The sequence below is a fragment of the Orycteropus afer genome, unplaced genomic scaffold (genome assembly GCF_000298275.1).
Source record: "Orycteropus afer afer isolate SDZICR_OR568_19922 unplaced genomic scaffold, OryAfe1.0 scaffold00394, whole genome shotgun sequence".
In the NCBI taxonomy this organism is placed as follows: domain Eukaryota; kingdom Metazoa; phylum Chordata; class Mammalia; order Tubulidentata; family Orycteropodidae; genus Orycteropus; species Orycteropus afer.
This window is the reverse complement of record NW_006921981.1, coordinates 2,819,836-2,834,111: the sequence shown is the minus strand read 5'-3', so window position 1 is coordinate 2,834,111 and position 14,276 is coordinate 2,819,836. Positions and strand designations below refer to the sequence as shown.

The following is a 14,276-nucleotide window of genomic DNA, read 5'->3' as shown; positions in this document are numbered from 1 at the left end:
CATTTTATTTTGATCTTTATTTCTGATTGATCCCTTTCCAAAGAAGTATTCAGGTATTTGTCTTCAATCTCATTAATTTTGCCTTCCATTGCATCAATTCTACTCCTTTGCCCTTCCAATGTGTTACTTATTTCTGACAATTTAGTACTAATCTTCTGGATTTCTATCTGTAGATTTAGAATCATTTCTAATTTTCCATTTATTTTGTCATTTTGTTCTTTTATTTTCTTCCAAAATTCTTCTAATGTTTTTCTGTTTTCTTTGGTCTGTCTCTCAATCCTTTGAAGATACCTGAAGATAATTCTTTTGAATTCCTTATCAGAGAGTTCCAATGCTGCTCATATCTTATTTGTGTATTTTGTATTGGTTTCAAGTTTTATTTATTATTTCTTTTTAATACACTGTTTTGCTGTTTTCTACAAATTTTAAACTCTTTGGATTTCTTCATGAACTTCTATTGGCTATGGACTAAGATGCTGAACTGGAATTTCAGAAGATTTAATTTTCAGTACTTGTATGAAATAACTAATTTCATGTAAAATACAATTTTATTATGGGGTTCATAATGATCAAGTTTACTCCTGGAGTGAGCTAGCTAGTTTTAATTTGTTACATGATCTGAGATAGTAGTCTCTGAGAAATGTCATTGGTTTGGAGCAGACAGGCCTTTCTTTCTCTCTTCCTCTTGCCCTTATTGTCATCCAGTCTTTTCTTTGTCATTTTCTTGTGTTTGTTAGTTTTGTATATAATTGACCAGTTTTGAAGAGGTTGGCAGGAGTGAAAGATGGAGAAATTTGCTGCAAGATTAAATTAAATGACTGGCTATTGTTGACAATGAGCAGCTGATCTTTCTCTGTTGGGATATTGTCTTGGTAGCTGCAACTTTGAATAGATCACTTATCTGCAGTTGAATGGACTGAGTGAAAAGAAATAAATATATTGATCAAGTTCCTACCACTCCATAGATGGTGTAACTTTACATAGAGCTCAGCAGGAGTAAATATTAATGGTTGTTAATTGTTCTTAATTACTGACATAGGAATGCTAATAATCTGATATTTTGTTCATTGGATTATGTATTTTATAAAATAATTTATTCTTCAGGTCACAGGTGAACCTGAAATGATTGGAGCTGAAGTTATTTCAGAATTCCTTATTAATAGTGAAGAATCTAAAGTGGTAATTGTTTTTCTATCATTTTTCTGTCCCATACCTTTTTATACCTTTCTAAAAGTAAGCTGAAAAACAAAAAAATTAATTTATTTGGTTTGTTTATATTCTTGTTTTCTTAAAAACTGAAATTTGGAAACTAGGAAACTGGAATTGATCAAGAGGAAATTCAGGGAAAAGTAGGCTTGCAGTGTTCTTTGATTTGTTAATTTCATAAGAAGCCTTGGGGCCAGTGTGATATTATCACATGATATTTAATTGGCCAAAATATTTGGATTATTATTGAAAGTATTGCTGAGGATCCAGACCTATAGTAGTTGAATTTAAGGTTTTCATTTGAAGAAAATGCTCTTAAATAGGAGAAATTAAATGGTGATTTTAAAGCATAGGTCATTAGTTTATATTTTTGCAACATTATAGAATTTATGTATTCTGTTATTTAAGGTGTTATGAAAACAGATAATAAGAGTGATTTAAATATTTCCACAGGCAAGACTAAAGCTCTTTACCCATCACATAGGGGAGCTACATATTCTTGGAGTTGTTTATAATCTTGGCACTATTCAGGGTTCCATGACAGTAGATGGCATTGGTGCTCTTCCTGGATGTCATACAGGTAAAGCCATAGCATTGCTAAACAATTGGAATACTGGTATTTAAAATCATTCCACAGAATGAAATGAAATAGAGGAGATGTTTTCTTTCCTTTTTTTGAGTAATATTTTATTATGTTTTTGGTAACAGTTTATACAAGTCAGGTTTCTATTTAACAATTTCTATACAAATGTTGTATTTAAGTGTTATATTTGTAATTCTTAGTCGACAAACACTAGATGGGATTAATTTAAAAATAATTTAGTGTATGCCTCAAGTAAATTAACTAGGTATATGAACTTTTTGAAGCCCCTTTCCTTTCCCACTTTTACGTAACTAGGATCTTAACTTGGTATCATAATGTTATGGTTGTCAATGAAATATGTTGTTGTTGTTGTTATGTGCCATCGAGTCGGCCCCGACTCATAGCAACCCCTCCTTAGGTTTCCGAGGCAGTATCACTACGGAAAGTAGGATTGCCCAACCTTCCTTCCGAGGAGTGACTGGTGGGTTTGAACCGCCAGCCGTCTGGTTAGCAGGCAAGTGTCTTAGCCACTATGCTACCAGAGCTCCCTCAATGAAATATAGCTGATTGTTTTGTTTAAGATACCAAATATTTGCACTTATATCATAATTTATATTGCAATATATGGTATCAGTGTGAGGAGGCCTTGACTTATTTACTAAAATATATCGCATCTTGTAAGCATCGTTTTCATGATGTTTTAGTGTAGTTCATTGTCATATACAATGCCAGTTGGGGGTTCTGGGTTTAATAAGTGTAAGGAATGCTGCATTCTATGTCTCATCTGGGAGCATCACAGTGGTATTCATTCAGCACATTGAAGGTTCTAAATAGTCCTGCAGTTACAGATGGTTGTGTACCCAAGCTTTTTTCACACATGCATATATTGTGTGGAAGCCATTGGGAATAATCTCTTGAATATTTAAATGAGTATAATTATAAGAAAACCACCTAATATTTCTTTGTTCAGTCTTTTGAGAAGATCTAATTATTTATAGTCTTGAAATAATTCAAATTGTTATGTGTATTTGAATATGAATAAAAGAGAAGAGTTGACCTGTTGATGTTTTGAAATTTGTTTTCTTTGAAAATATATTACTTCTTCTCATAACCCGACTTGGCCTCATAACCTCTCATTGGGCCCATGAACAGGGTTCTCAGTACTTTTTGGGTAATAGGCATTATAGTTAAATAGAGGTTTCAGAGGACTTCCTATTTAGTGATAGGTCTTTCTGTAAAGTAAACAAGTCCTAACAACATGAGAAATTAAGCAGCATACCAGAGGTGGTGTTAAATATGGAAATAAAATATAATTAATTTTGTGATTAACCATGCTAATAAAGAAGTGTCTAGAATTACTCTGCTTTAGTAAAGCATTTAATTAATCTGAAACTGTTAGTATTCATATATTCAAGCTAAATGGATGTAGTTAACATACTAAATTATTTAGGGCATTGATTGTTTTTCATTTCAGGAAAACATTCCTTGAGTATGTCAGTACGAGGGAGACAGGATTTAGAAATTCAAGGTCCTCGGCTTAACAACACAAAAGAAGAGAAAACGTCTATTAAATATGGTCCTGATCGACGTTTAGATCCTATAATCACTGAAGAAATGCCATTACTGGAGGTATTTCACTTTTAAAATTTTCATGGGCTTAATAACATACCTCTATACAGTCAGAGGATATTTTGAGAATATTAATTTTAAATTTTTAAGTGCAATTTATATCATATTGAACTGTACTTAAAAGTTATTATTAAGCTAGGGTTAAATATATCTAACTCACAAAGGATGGGACGGTTGTATAAATTAGCATTAACTCATAGCTAGGCTATAAAATACAAACCTCAACATACTAATGGGAATTGGGAAAACACTTCTAGAACACTTTGGTTATTATTAAAATCAACAGTCTTTTTTTCTTTTAATTTATAAAAATAATATGTGGTTGGGCAATCCTACTTCCGTAGTGTTACTGCCTCGGAAACCCAAGGAGGGGTTGCTATGAGTCGGGGCTGACTCGACGGCACATAACAACAACAACAACAAAATGCCTGTGAAAAAATCAAGCAGTGTGGAAGTGTGAAGTAAAAAAGCAGTATTCCCTTCTCCCTTTTTATATTTCACCCAATTTTACTTTCATTCCACATGAGATTTGGAATTGATTTTTTTTTTTTGGTTTAGTATCAAGATAGAAACTGATAATAACTGCAGAAACAAAGAAAAAGGAAATGTATCATTTAGTTGAAGGAGTTTGGAATATCTCATAGACACTAAAGTATTATGGAACAAATCTCACAGAAGGAAAAGGATTCTGTAACTCCATGGAATTTAGCAGCAAATGTTCCTGAGCCTTCTTTAGAAAACGTTGCTTTTGATATGGTCCTTGTCTAACAACTTCCAGACTTTGAAATACTTTATTACAAACTTCAGGTTTCTGTGAAAGAAATCTGGCCTTCTTGGATCAGAGAGCCAGACAAAGGGCAGGGTTATGTGGTATAAACTTGAACACTGGAAGGAGGCCCTTCCTCTTGCACCCTGAGGTTTCCGTAGTAGGGGACTTGTAGGCTTAGCAACCTACTTCTCTCAGATACCAAATTTGTTATAATTTTTCACACCTTTCATTGTATATTTACATATAGCTTTAATAATTATAAATGGAATCGTACAACACACATTAACTTGTTAACATTTTATCCTTTGACATGCTTTTTGTCTCTAACATTTCAATTTGGGCCATTTTCATTCAGTAATAAATCTCTTTTTGGTAGATACATACAGTATGCCTTTATTGAAGATTGTGGTTCTAGTGTTTCATCTGTAGTAAAATTTATGCATATATTTGCTCCATGTGCTAATATACTATATACTGTATCCTAGACTCTAGAAATGGAATTATTTGGTCAGAGGGAATATACATTTTAAATTTTGGAATATACTATAAAATTCTCTTCAATAAGGCTGTAGGAATTTGGACTTCTGAAATGACATTTCCATTTCTCTAATTAATTATAAGATTGATCAGTCTGGTTTTTTGTCCAGATGAATTTTCCCCCCTCTTGATTTGCCTGGTTATATACCCTTTCATCTGTCCATTATTTCCCTTTTTCTCATTATATGATTTTTATGGGTCTCTGTAGGAGAGTAGTAGGTAACATACTTGTGAAAATGATGGTGAGTGATTTGTGCGTTTTGAGAGTTGGGGATTGACGAGATGCATGCATTGTGTCCAGATTTAACACTTCCTTAATTGTGTTGAATTTAAAGAGTTGTATGTTGTTGTTGTTGTTTTGTGCCGTTGAGTCAGCCCCGACTCATAGCGACCCCTCCTTGGGTTTCCGAGGCAGTATCACTACGGAAGTAGGATTGCCCAACCTTCCTTCCGAGGAGTGGCTGGTGGGTTTGAACCGCCAGCCGTCTGGTTAGCAGGCAAGAGTTGTATAGAGCAAATAAAAGACTTTTGGATTGGCCTGGTTGCCAATTTCTGTTTTGGTAAATACTTTGCAAATATTTTAACTTTGATTATGGTGTCATTCACCATGTTGATGTTTTAAACTTATATGAAGTCATGTCTCATAGTCGTTTTGCTGCTGCTTCTTTTTTTCTTTTTTTAATGGTTTAGGTGTGAGTTTACAGAGCAGGGTTGTTTTACATTTAACATTTCGTGTACATTTGGTTTTACTCCCCAGTTGCCATCCCCAACCCTAACCCACTCGCCTCCCTTCCCTACCCAGTAACCCTCCCCACCTCATGCCCCTCATAGTTATACACTCCTGTGTGTCCTGCATTTTCTCTGTGTGAATGTTGCCCCTCTGGTCCCCCGTGGTTGATTGCTCCAAGGGATGCATCTCCATACAGTATGTGGGTGAATCACTCTGGGTTGAGCAGTCTGCATGTACATCTTATTTACTATTGGGCTAAGAGCCAGCCCCTGGGAGTGAGTTTTATTCAAGACCTGAAGTGTATCCCAGTATGGTATTGGGGGTTCCACCAGAGTCCATCTGAGCAGTAATTCTGGTCATTATTGTGTTTTTGGATTTCGTTGCCTATTTTTCCTCCCACTTGGATCTCCTGTTTTGATCCTTTCATGAGTGGTTGGCATTGGTAGCTGGGCACCACCTAGTTCTTCTGGTCTCAAGGTCCATCATGTCCTAGGGCTGATTGCTTCCAAATGTCCTTTTTTTTCTTTCTTCACTCTTCTTCACTTTCAACATAGTGAAGTTTTATTTTTTTAATGCCTATGTTTTTTTATTCCAAGGGAATACACTTTTCTGAATGTTAATGTGGTAAGGATTGAATTCTATTTGTTTCTAGCCCCAATAATACTAATTGAATATGGCTGACTCCTTATGCTGTCTTATACTAGTATCTTGAAAGTACTCATACCTGTGTGTAATTTTTGGATGTTCTCGATTCTGTTCCATTGTTTTTCTCATCTCGTTCTGTGTTACCACCATACTGTTGCATTATCTTTTTCTTTTTTTAAAAAAATCTGGTAAGCCAAGACTCTTTTCACTGATTGTTAGTTTTTTTGTTTTTTTTTTCTTCCTTCTTGCTTATAATTTTATCCAGGCTGGTCAGGTTCTTGCAATAATCCATTAAATTTTTTGTTAGGATTGCATTGTTAGGAGTTATAAGTCTGGAGATGAATTGCATTAAATTGGGATTCAGATGCTGTTTTAGGGCTCTTCACTATTACAGTTTATGAGTGAATAACAAATGTTTTGTTTGGAATTATTTACCTAAGAATTTTCTGGAGCTTGCTTTCAAAAGAGAAGACTGAGTCTTCTCATTAAAGTTGTAGAAATAGAAAGCAGTAGAGGATACCAAAATGCTTACTTTTACATGATACTGTTTGCTATAATTTTCATTATATCACATTTAAATGTTTTTCTGTTATTAAGATTATTTTATATACTGATTTTTATTTCTACTCCAAAATTTACTACTGAGTAAAAGTAATATTAGTCTCTTTGTCTCATCCTCTTTCCTAATATGAAGTTGTTAATTATTACATGCTCAGGGAAATATCAAAGAGAATTAATGAAATACTTATAAACTTTCAATAAATAAATGCAGAACCTTAAAAGTGTTATTCATTAGAAGCTCAGAATATTTAACAGACAATATAATAATATTTTTTCCCTCCAATGCAGGTATTCTTTATACATTTTCCTACAGGGCTCCTCTGTGGAGAAATCCGAAAAGCATATGTAGAATTTGTCAATGTCAGCAAATGTCCTCTTACTGGATTGAAGGTTGTTTCTAAACGTCCAGAGTTCTTTACTTTTGGTGGTAATACTGCTGTTCTAACACCACTAAGTCCCTCAGCTTCTGAGAACTGTAGTGCTTACAAGACTGTTGTGACAGATTCTACCTCTGTGTGTACAGCACTAGTATCATCAGCTTCTTCTGTCGACTTTGGCATTGGCATAGGAAGTCAACCAGAAGTGATTCCTGTTCCTCTTCCTGACACTGTTCTTCTGCCTGGAGCTTCAGTCCAGCTACCAATGTGGTTACGGGGACCAGATGAAGAAGGTGTCCATGAAATTAACTTTTTGTTTTACTATGAAAGTGTTAAAAGGCAGCCCAAAATATGGTGAGTAGTTTTAAAACTTTTCTGATTTAACTTCTGTGTTTAATATGTGCCCATATTCAAATAAATATTTTGATGTAAATATATTTGTTAACAAGGAATCCTGGTATTATAGCTGTTAAGTGCTTAGCTGCTAACTGAAAGACTGGCAATTTGAACCTACCTCTGTGAGAGAAAGATGTGGCAGTCTGCTTCTATAAAGGCCTTGGAAACCCTATGAGGCAGTTCTTCCCTGTCCATCCTACAGGGTTGCTATGAGTAAGAATCAACTTGAGGGCAGTGGGTTTTATATTTGTTAGCATGTCATTGCTTATTAAAATATCCCCTTCCAAATTATGCATAATGTTTATGTTTAACGTCTTCCTTAATACAGCTATAAATTCTAGGTAGCTGAAAGTAAAAGTAAAGTTATTTTTAGCTGTTGCTATCTGTAAGTTTTATTCTTTTACATGATTAAGTGATATGGCCAAAGTTATCACATAATAATGAAATTAAGATGTACCATGTATTAAAATGTCATTTGTGTATGAAGACAACCTGCCTACCATAATATTTAAAAAAAAAAACAAAAAAAAACCACTTAGTATTTTGTTCTACTTTTCCTTTTTCCCAGCTGCCCCCTTCTCTTTTTCACAATGTATGAAAAAATGTGTGTATATTTGCAGAACAGTGATTAGGGTGCTGTTATAATAGGTGATCACTGGAGGAAATCAAACCTAACTGGTCCACCCAAGGACCTGTAGCCCCTTAACATTCCACAATAGAATATTTTACTTGTGATAGTGCCCTTGTCATTTTTTAGTGAAATTACATCAATTCCTCAGTAACTGACATGGTTAGTATTCCAGAGACCAGGTTGTTAAGTGAAAATCAGCATTATGTGAGAGTAGGACTGTGCTGTTTCCTCCCTGTTGCTCACTTCCCACCAGGCAGCCCCCACACATCTCAAGATATACATGGAAGTGGACACTTTTTCCCCAACACGCTTTTCCCACTACTATGCAGTTCATTGGGGGTGGATGGTGGTGGGTAGAGGTGGTGGTGGTGGCTGTGGTCAGGGCTTGCTCACCACCTCCGTAGCAGCAGGGGCTTACCTTCAACATGACAGCACTCCAGGCTTCCACAGGAACCCCTGCACACCACCTTTCCACCTTCCACTTTGCCAGCCCTAGAGATGGACCTTGGTGGCGTACAGCTCCTGTACCCTATGGGCAGGTGAGGCCTGGTCACCTGGGCCTGGTAGCAGCTGCAGAGGTGGCAGAGAGGCATCTTTAGAAGAACAGACTTCTAAGCCCCTGTCTGACTCCAGTGACTGTGGCTTTTCCTGTCTGTTTGTGGCCTGGCAATCCCTGCCTCCTATGTTGCTGCCTCCCCAACCCGGGTGATACAAACCAGCGAGGCTCATGCGGCTTCATTCCTTTTCACAAACTCCGCTTCTGTGTACTACCTACCCACCTCGTGCTTACTGCCGGACTGGGTGGGCTCCTGTGCCCAACCATGGTAATATGAACTGCCCTGACTTGTGCAGTCGCTCTCTCTCACCAACCTCACCCTCTTTCTCCTCCTATCACCTCTCTGTGGCTCCTCATTAATGCACAAAATAGTAGATTTTTTTCTGTGTTCATAAACATGAAGTGTCAAAATGAGTTAGATTAGTGAAAACTAGGTGTAACTAGGAATAATTAGGCTGTGTTTATTTTATTTCATAGGATAATTAAAATATTTTATAAGATGTTGTGAGGTTAAAATGAGGCAATATTTGTAAGTATAGGTACATTTTAGGTCCTCGATAAATAATAATTCTCCTGAAGGAGATGATAGAGAGAGGGAGTACTCTACCCAGGGCAGTCAGGGAAAGCTTTGTGGGATGAATGAGGCAGGAATGAAGAGACTCCAAAGAAAGTAAAGATTTCAGAATTGTATTAAAGAGATGGGCAAGAGAGTAGTGGGTGTTCCAGAGGTGGCTAATTATGTGAACAAAGAAACTGAATATAGTTAGTTTGGCTGCAATATAAACTTATGTAAAAGAAGTTAAGGTAAATAAATCTTGAAAGGTATAGCTGTGTTGTGGAGGACCTTTGAATGCCAGTTGGATTGTATTAGATAGAATTTGGTAACTTTGTAACTGCTGTCAGAGAAGAGGCATCATCAGGACATACTGTATGAAGATATTTTTATGTGCTATACACATGAGTAGGATGAGTAGGCAGAAAGCCTGGTGTTAGGAAGACTAATTGTTTCCTTCCAGATTGAGAAGAAAGAATTGAAATGAAGTTAGGCTAATTAGATGATTTTATTGATTTTCTTCTTCTTTTTTTAGATTATAATTTGTGCTGAGAGTGATCAGGTTTTTAAATCTTTATTTGGAATTAGAGAACATGACATAGGAAGAGGTTCTTTGATTCAATTTGCATTTTTTTACTTCTTCAGTCATAGAATATTAAGACACACTGCGGTTATTTGTACCAGCCGATCTTTGAATGTACGAGCCACTGTCTGCAGAAGTAATTCTCTTGAAGATGAAGAAGGCAGAGGAGGCAATATGCTAGTCTTTGTAGATGTGGAGAATATCAACACTGTAAGTTAGTTTAAAATGATTTTTGTTTTTAATTGTATTTGAAATGTTTCTTTGTTTTTAGTAATGGATTTTCCTTCATAAGTCAATATAAGCTAGGAATTTAGGAATGCTAATGTAGCATAGGGTGTGAAAACATCTTAATCTCCATTAGGTTTGTAATTTTATCCCTCAGTCTTTGTTCACATAGAGGATGTGCTGTGTGGTACATATTCTTACGTAGCTCTGGTAGCGTAGTGCCTGAGGCACTTGACTACTAACCAGAAGGTTCCTTGAAAGGAAGATGGGGCAATCTACTTCCATAGTGATACTGCCTCGGAAACCCAAGGAGGGGTTGCTGTGAGTTGGGTCTGACCCGACAGCACATAACAACAGCAACAACAACATGTAGTCTCATGATATATAACCCCTTGTGCCATGTAATTCAAAAGAGATTTCATAAAGTTATTTGTAGTCTCATTGAGAACAATCTATCGATGTAACTAAATTTATGAAATCTTAATATTTCATATTCATTATTTTATAACCCTTACACATTTCTGACAGTACCACTTCTTTTATAAGGTATTTAAAATTTCTTGCCATTCCTGTGCACTCTAAATATCAAAATGAATGTCCTTGAAGAAGAGTGAAAATTAGCCATCAGAGGCCTATATACTAACAAAGAGGACTCTGAAATGGAAATCAGGAAAACAATACCATTTACAATAGCCACTCTAAAGATGAAATACTTAGGAATAAGTCTTAACTAGAGATACAAAAGACCTGTACAAAGAAAACTACAAAACACTTGTATAGGAAACCAAGAGAGACCTACATAAATGGAAACATACACCATACTCATGGATAAGAAAACTTAACATTATGAAAATATCAGTTTGTCATATTTTTACATATGTTTGTATTTGTTGTAAGAACATCCATGTGTATAATAGAGCTAACAGAAGACAAAGTTATGATGATAGCTTCTTAACTATAGCTGGCCACCCTGAGGGAGCGAATTGTTGGGCCCCTGGACTTGGAACCGTGGTTGCAGGGGACATCAAACGTGATTGGCATAACATACTACACAAAAACATTGTTCTACATCCTACTTTGGTGAATAGTGACTGGGCTCTTAAAAGCTTACAAACAGCCATCTAAGATGAGAAAATTGGTTTCTCCTCATCTGGACCAAAAATGAATGAAGAAAACCAAAGACACATGGAAAGTAGTCCAAGGGACTAGTGGACCATGGGAACCTCAGCCTATATGACCCTGAGATCAGAAGAACTAGATGGTGCCCGGTTACCACTGTCAACCACTCAGAAAGGGATCAGTTTAGGTATCCTGGATGAAGTAGTAAAAAAATGTGTAACAAAATTAAAAATTGCAAAAAAGACAAGGCTTATTGGTCTGATAGTGACTGGTGAAACCCCTGAGACCATGGCCCCTAGTCACTCTTTGTGCTTGGAATTGAATACATACCTGTGGCTTCCAGCCAAATAGTTGTTGTTGTTGTTATGTGCCGTCGAGTTGGACTTGACTCATAGTGACCTCTTCTTGGGTTGCCGAGACAGTATCACTACAGAAGTAGATTGCCCAACCTAGCCAAATAGTAGGTAAGTATATAAGATGGACATTTATACCAGGTAGATACACTCCTTAGTTTAATCAACCATGGGAGACCTGAATGTCAGTATTTGCATATGAGGTGGCTCAGAGGGCAAGAACACATGGGAAAGAATGACACAGGGAAAAGGTAGCTATGGGGAGGAAGTGGGAGGAGGACTGCAGCGTTGTGGGAATTGCAGTCAATGTCATGAAATGAAATGTATATGAGCTTGTTGTATGGAAAATGAAGTTCTTCTGTAAACTTTAACCCAAATCACAATAAAAAGTTAAAAAAAAAAAGTTGTGAGCAGCCATCTAAGGTGCAACTATTTTTCTCTCCTCCTCTGGAGGGCAGAAGAGTAAAGAAAATCAGAAACACATGGAACCAGTCAGTTCAAATGACTAATGGACCATGCAAACCTCAAACTCCACAACCTTGAGACCAGAAGAATTAGATGATAGTTGGCCAGTGCTACCAACTGCTCTGAAAGGGATCAGAAGTAGAAGGTCCAGGATAGAGTGGGAGAAAACTGTAGAACAAAACTGAGAATCATTCAAAAGACTAAGTTCTCTGATTGGATGGAGACTGTTGGAGCCTCTAAAACTGGGGCCTTTAGTCATCTGGAACTGAGCGCACTCCCGTGGTTCAACTTTCAGCCAAATGATAGGCAGGTCTGTAAGGTGAATGATCACACAAGGGAGGTATGTACTCTTTAGAGTCAACCATTCTAGAACAATTAGCCATTCCAGATCAGAACCCAGGGACAAGGTTCCAAAGGCAGGAAGGGGTAGGAGAGAAGGACAAATGGAAATGGGAAATACAGGGAGGAAGTGGGACAAATGCTGTTACACTGTGGGGATTGCTGTTGAATGACATGAAACAAAATGTATATGAATTGTTGAATGAAAATTGATTTGATCTATAAACCTTCACCCAAATCACAATAAGAAGTTTCAGGGGGAAAAAAAAAGATTAAAAAATTGATTTAGTTCAGGTACTTATTCAAAATGTTTCTTATGAATTTTGTAATGTCCTTTGATTTTAGCTTCATAAATTTATAAGGTCACTCCTTTTTAGGACATGTAGGGCTAATGTGCTGATGCTTCATTACTCTTAAGAAAGAAAAACAGTCTAATAAGAGTAATAAGATTTTAATAATAATTACAAATTAGCTCTGACTCAGGAGAGTAAAAAATTACATACAGTTTAAGCAGCTTCAGGTGCATTTGCTGTACATTCTGTTTTGAGTTTTTTTGTTGTTTCATTTTCTCCTTAATGGGAATAAGATATAAAAATCAGAAGAAATAAAATTTTTGATTAAAAATTGGCAACAGGTAATTTTTCATCTATTTAATACTAGCAGTAACTCATTATCATATGGTCTAGTTACTGGTAGAAATCCTTTTTTTCCCCAGTATTGGGATTGTTACCACTGGGAGTGCAGTATAATTAAAAGTATTTCTTGGAAAGAATGTTCGTTTCTGTGTTTTAAAATGTTTAGAGTATTATCTGTGAGTATGATGCTCCATCAATGTGCCATCTGTATGAGATGAAAAGGTCAACAGTTAACTCTTTTGCAAAGATGAGAACATCAGGGGACAAAGAAACTAGAATACTGGAAACAGAACAACTAGACAGTGTTGACACGTGAAAATGTAACTTAAGTTGATGAAAAATATTTGTAAAATTTTTCAAATAGGAATCTAGTTTCCTGTGTAAATTTTCATCAGAAACACAGTTAAATATTTTTTTTTTAAGTATTTAGATAGGAATTTAGGTAAGAAACATTTGAAATATATATTGTTTATTTCAAAATATAAATTTTATCTTATTGTATACTTACTTATATACTTATTTATACTTATTTGATACTAATTTTGATAATAATATCTGAATATTATTCTTATTGGAATATTCCACTTTAGTGCTGTTAAATCCTGAATGACTCTTATCTCTCTGACAGAGTGAAGCAGGTGTTAAAGAATTTCATATCGTACAAGTGTCAAGTAGTAGCAAACACTGGAAGTTACAGAAATCTGTAAATCTCTCGGAAAACAAAGGTTTGTATCTTTTTTTCTCCATAATAATTCTGACATTTTTGCTGCTTTATTTTTGAGTTTAGTATTATAATATCATAAGATTATTGGTGCATTTCTTATAATTTTTAAAGCATTAAGTTATGCTTTCATTAGTTTATGTGACTAAATCTAATTGCCTATCTTAACCTTTCTTTTCCTTTTAGTTCTCTCTCATCATACCCTCTCAACTTGTATTTTCTTCTTTTCCAAACTTTATTGTAAAATCAGTGATTGAGTACATGCTCACTGTCAAAAATTAAAATTGTACAGATATTATGAAAGCAGATCACCAGGCCTGTCTTCTACTGTGCCGTTGGGTGGGTTTGAACAGCCAACATTAGGTTAATAGACAAGCACAAACCATTTGTGCCTCTCAGGGACCTTTCTACACACACCTAAGTGTAGAATGAGGTCTGTGATATGCACCAATGTCAACTTCCTGGTTTTGATATTGGACTCTACTTATGTAACATGTTTCCATTGTTGTTGTTGTTGTTTGCCGTCGAGTCGGCCCCGACTCATAGCGACCCCTCCTTGGGTTTCCGAGGCAGTATCACTACAGAAGTAGGATTGCCCAATCTTCCTTCCAAGGAGTGGCTGGTGGGTTTGAACCGCCAGCCTTCTGGTGAGCAGTCAAGTGC

At 36.0% G+C, this 14,276-nt stretch overlaps 1 protein-coding gene across 1 annotated transcript in view; it reads left to right on the top strand.

Annotated features, from left to right (window-relative positions):
- Window positions 1-14,276, top strand: part of TRAPPC8 (trafficking protein particle complex subunit 8) — a 121,328-nt gene that overhangs the window by 71,387 nt on the left and 35,665 nt on the right. Inside the window, exons 18-23 of the mRNA XM_042782627.1 lie at window positions 1,105-1,179; window positions 1,660-1,786; window positions 3,264-3,418; window positions 6,949-7,391; window positions 9,819-9,966; window positions 13,521-13,617. Coding sequence (XP_042638561.1) covers window positions 1,105-1,179; window positions 1,660-1,786; window positions 3,264-3,418; window positions 6,949-7,391; window positions 9,819-9,966; window positions 13,521-13,617 — 1,045 coding nt within the window. The remainder of the gene's footprint in view (window positions 1-1,104; window positions 1,180-1,659; window positions 1,787-3,263; window positions 3,419-6,948; window positions 7,392-9,818; window positions 9,967-13,520; window positions 13,618-14,276) is intronic.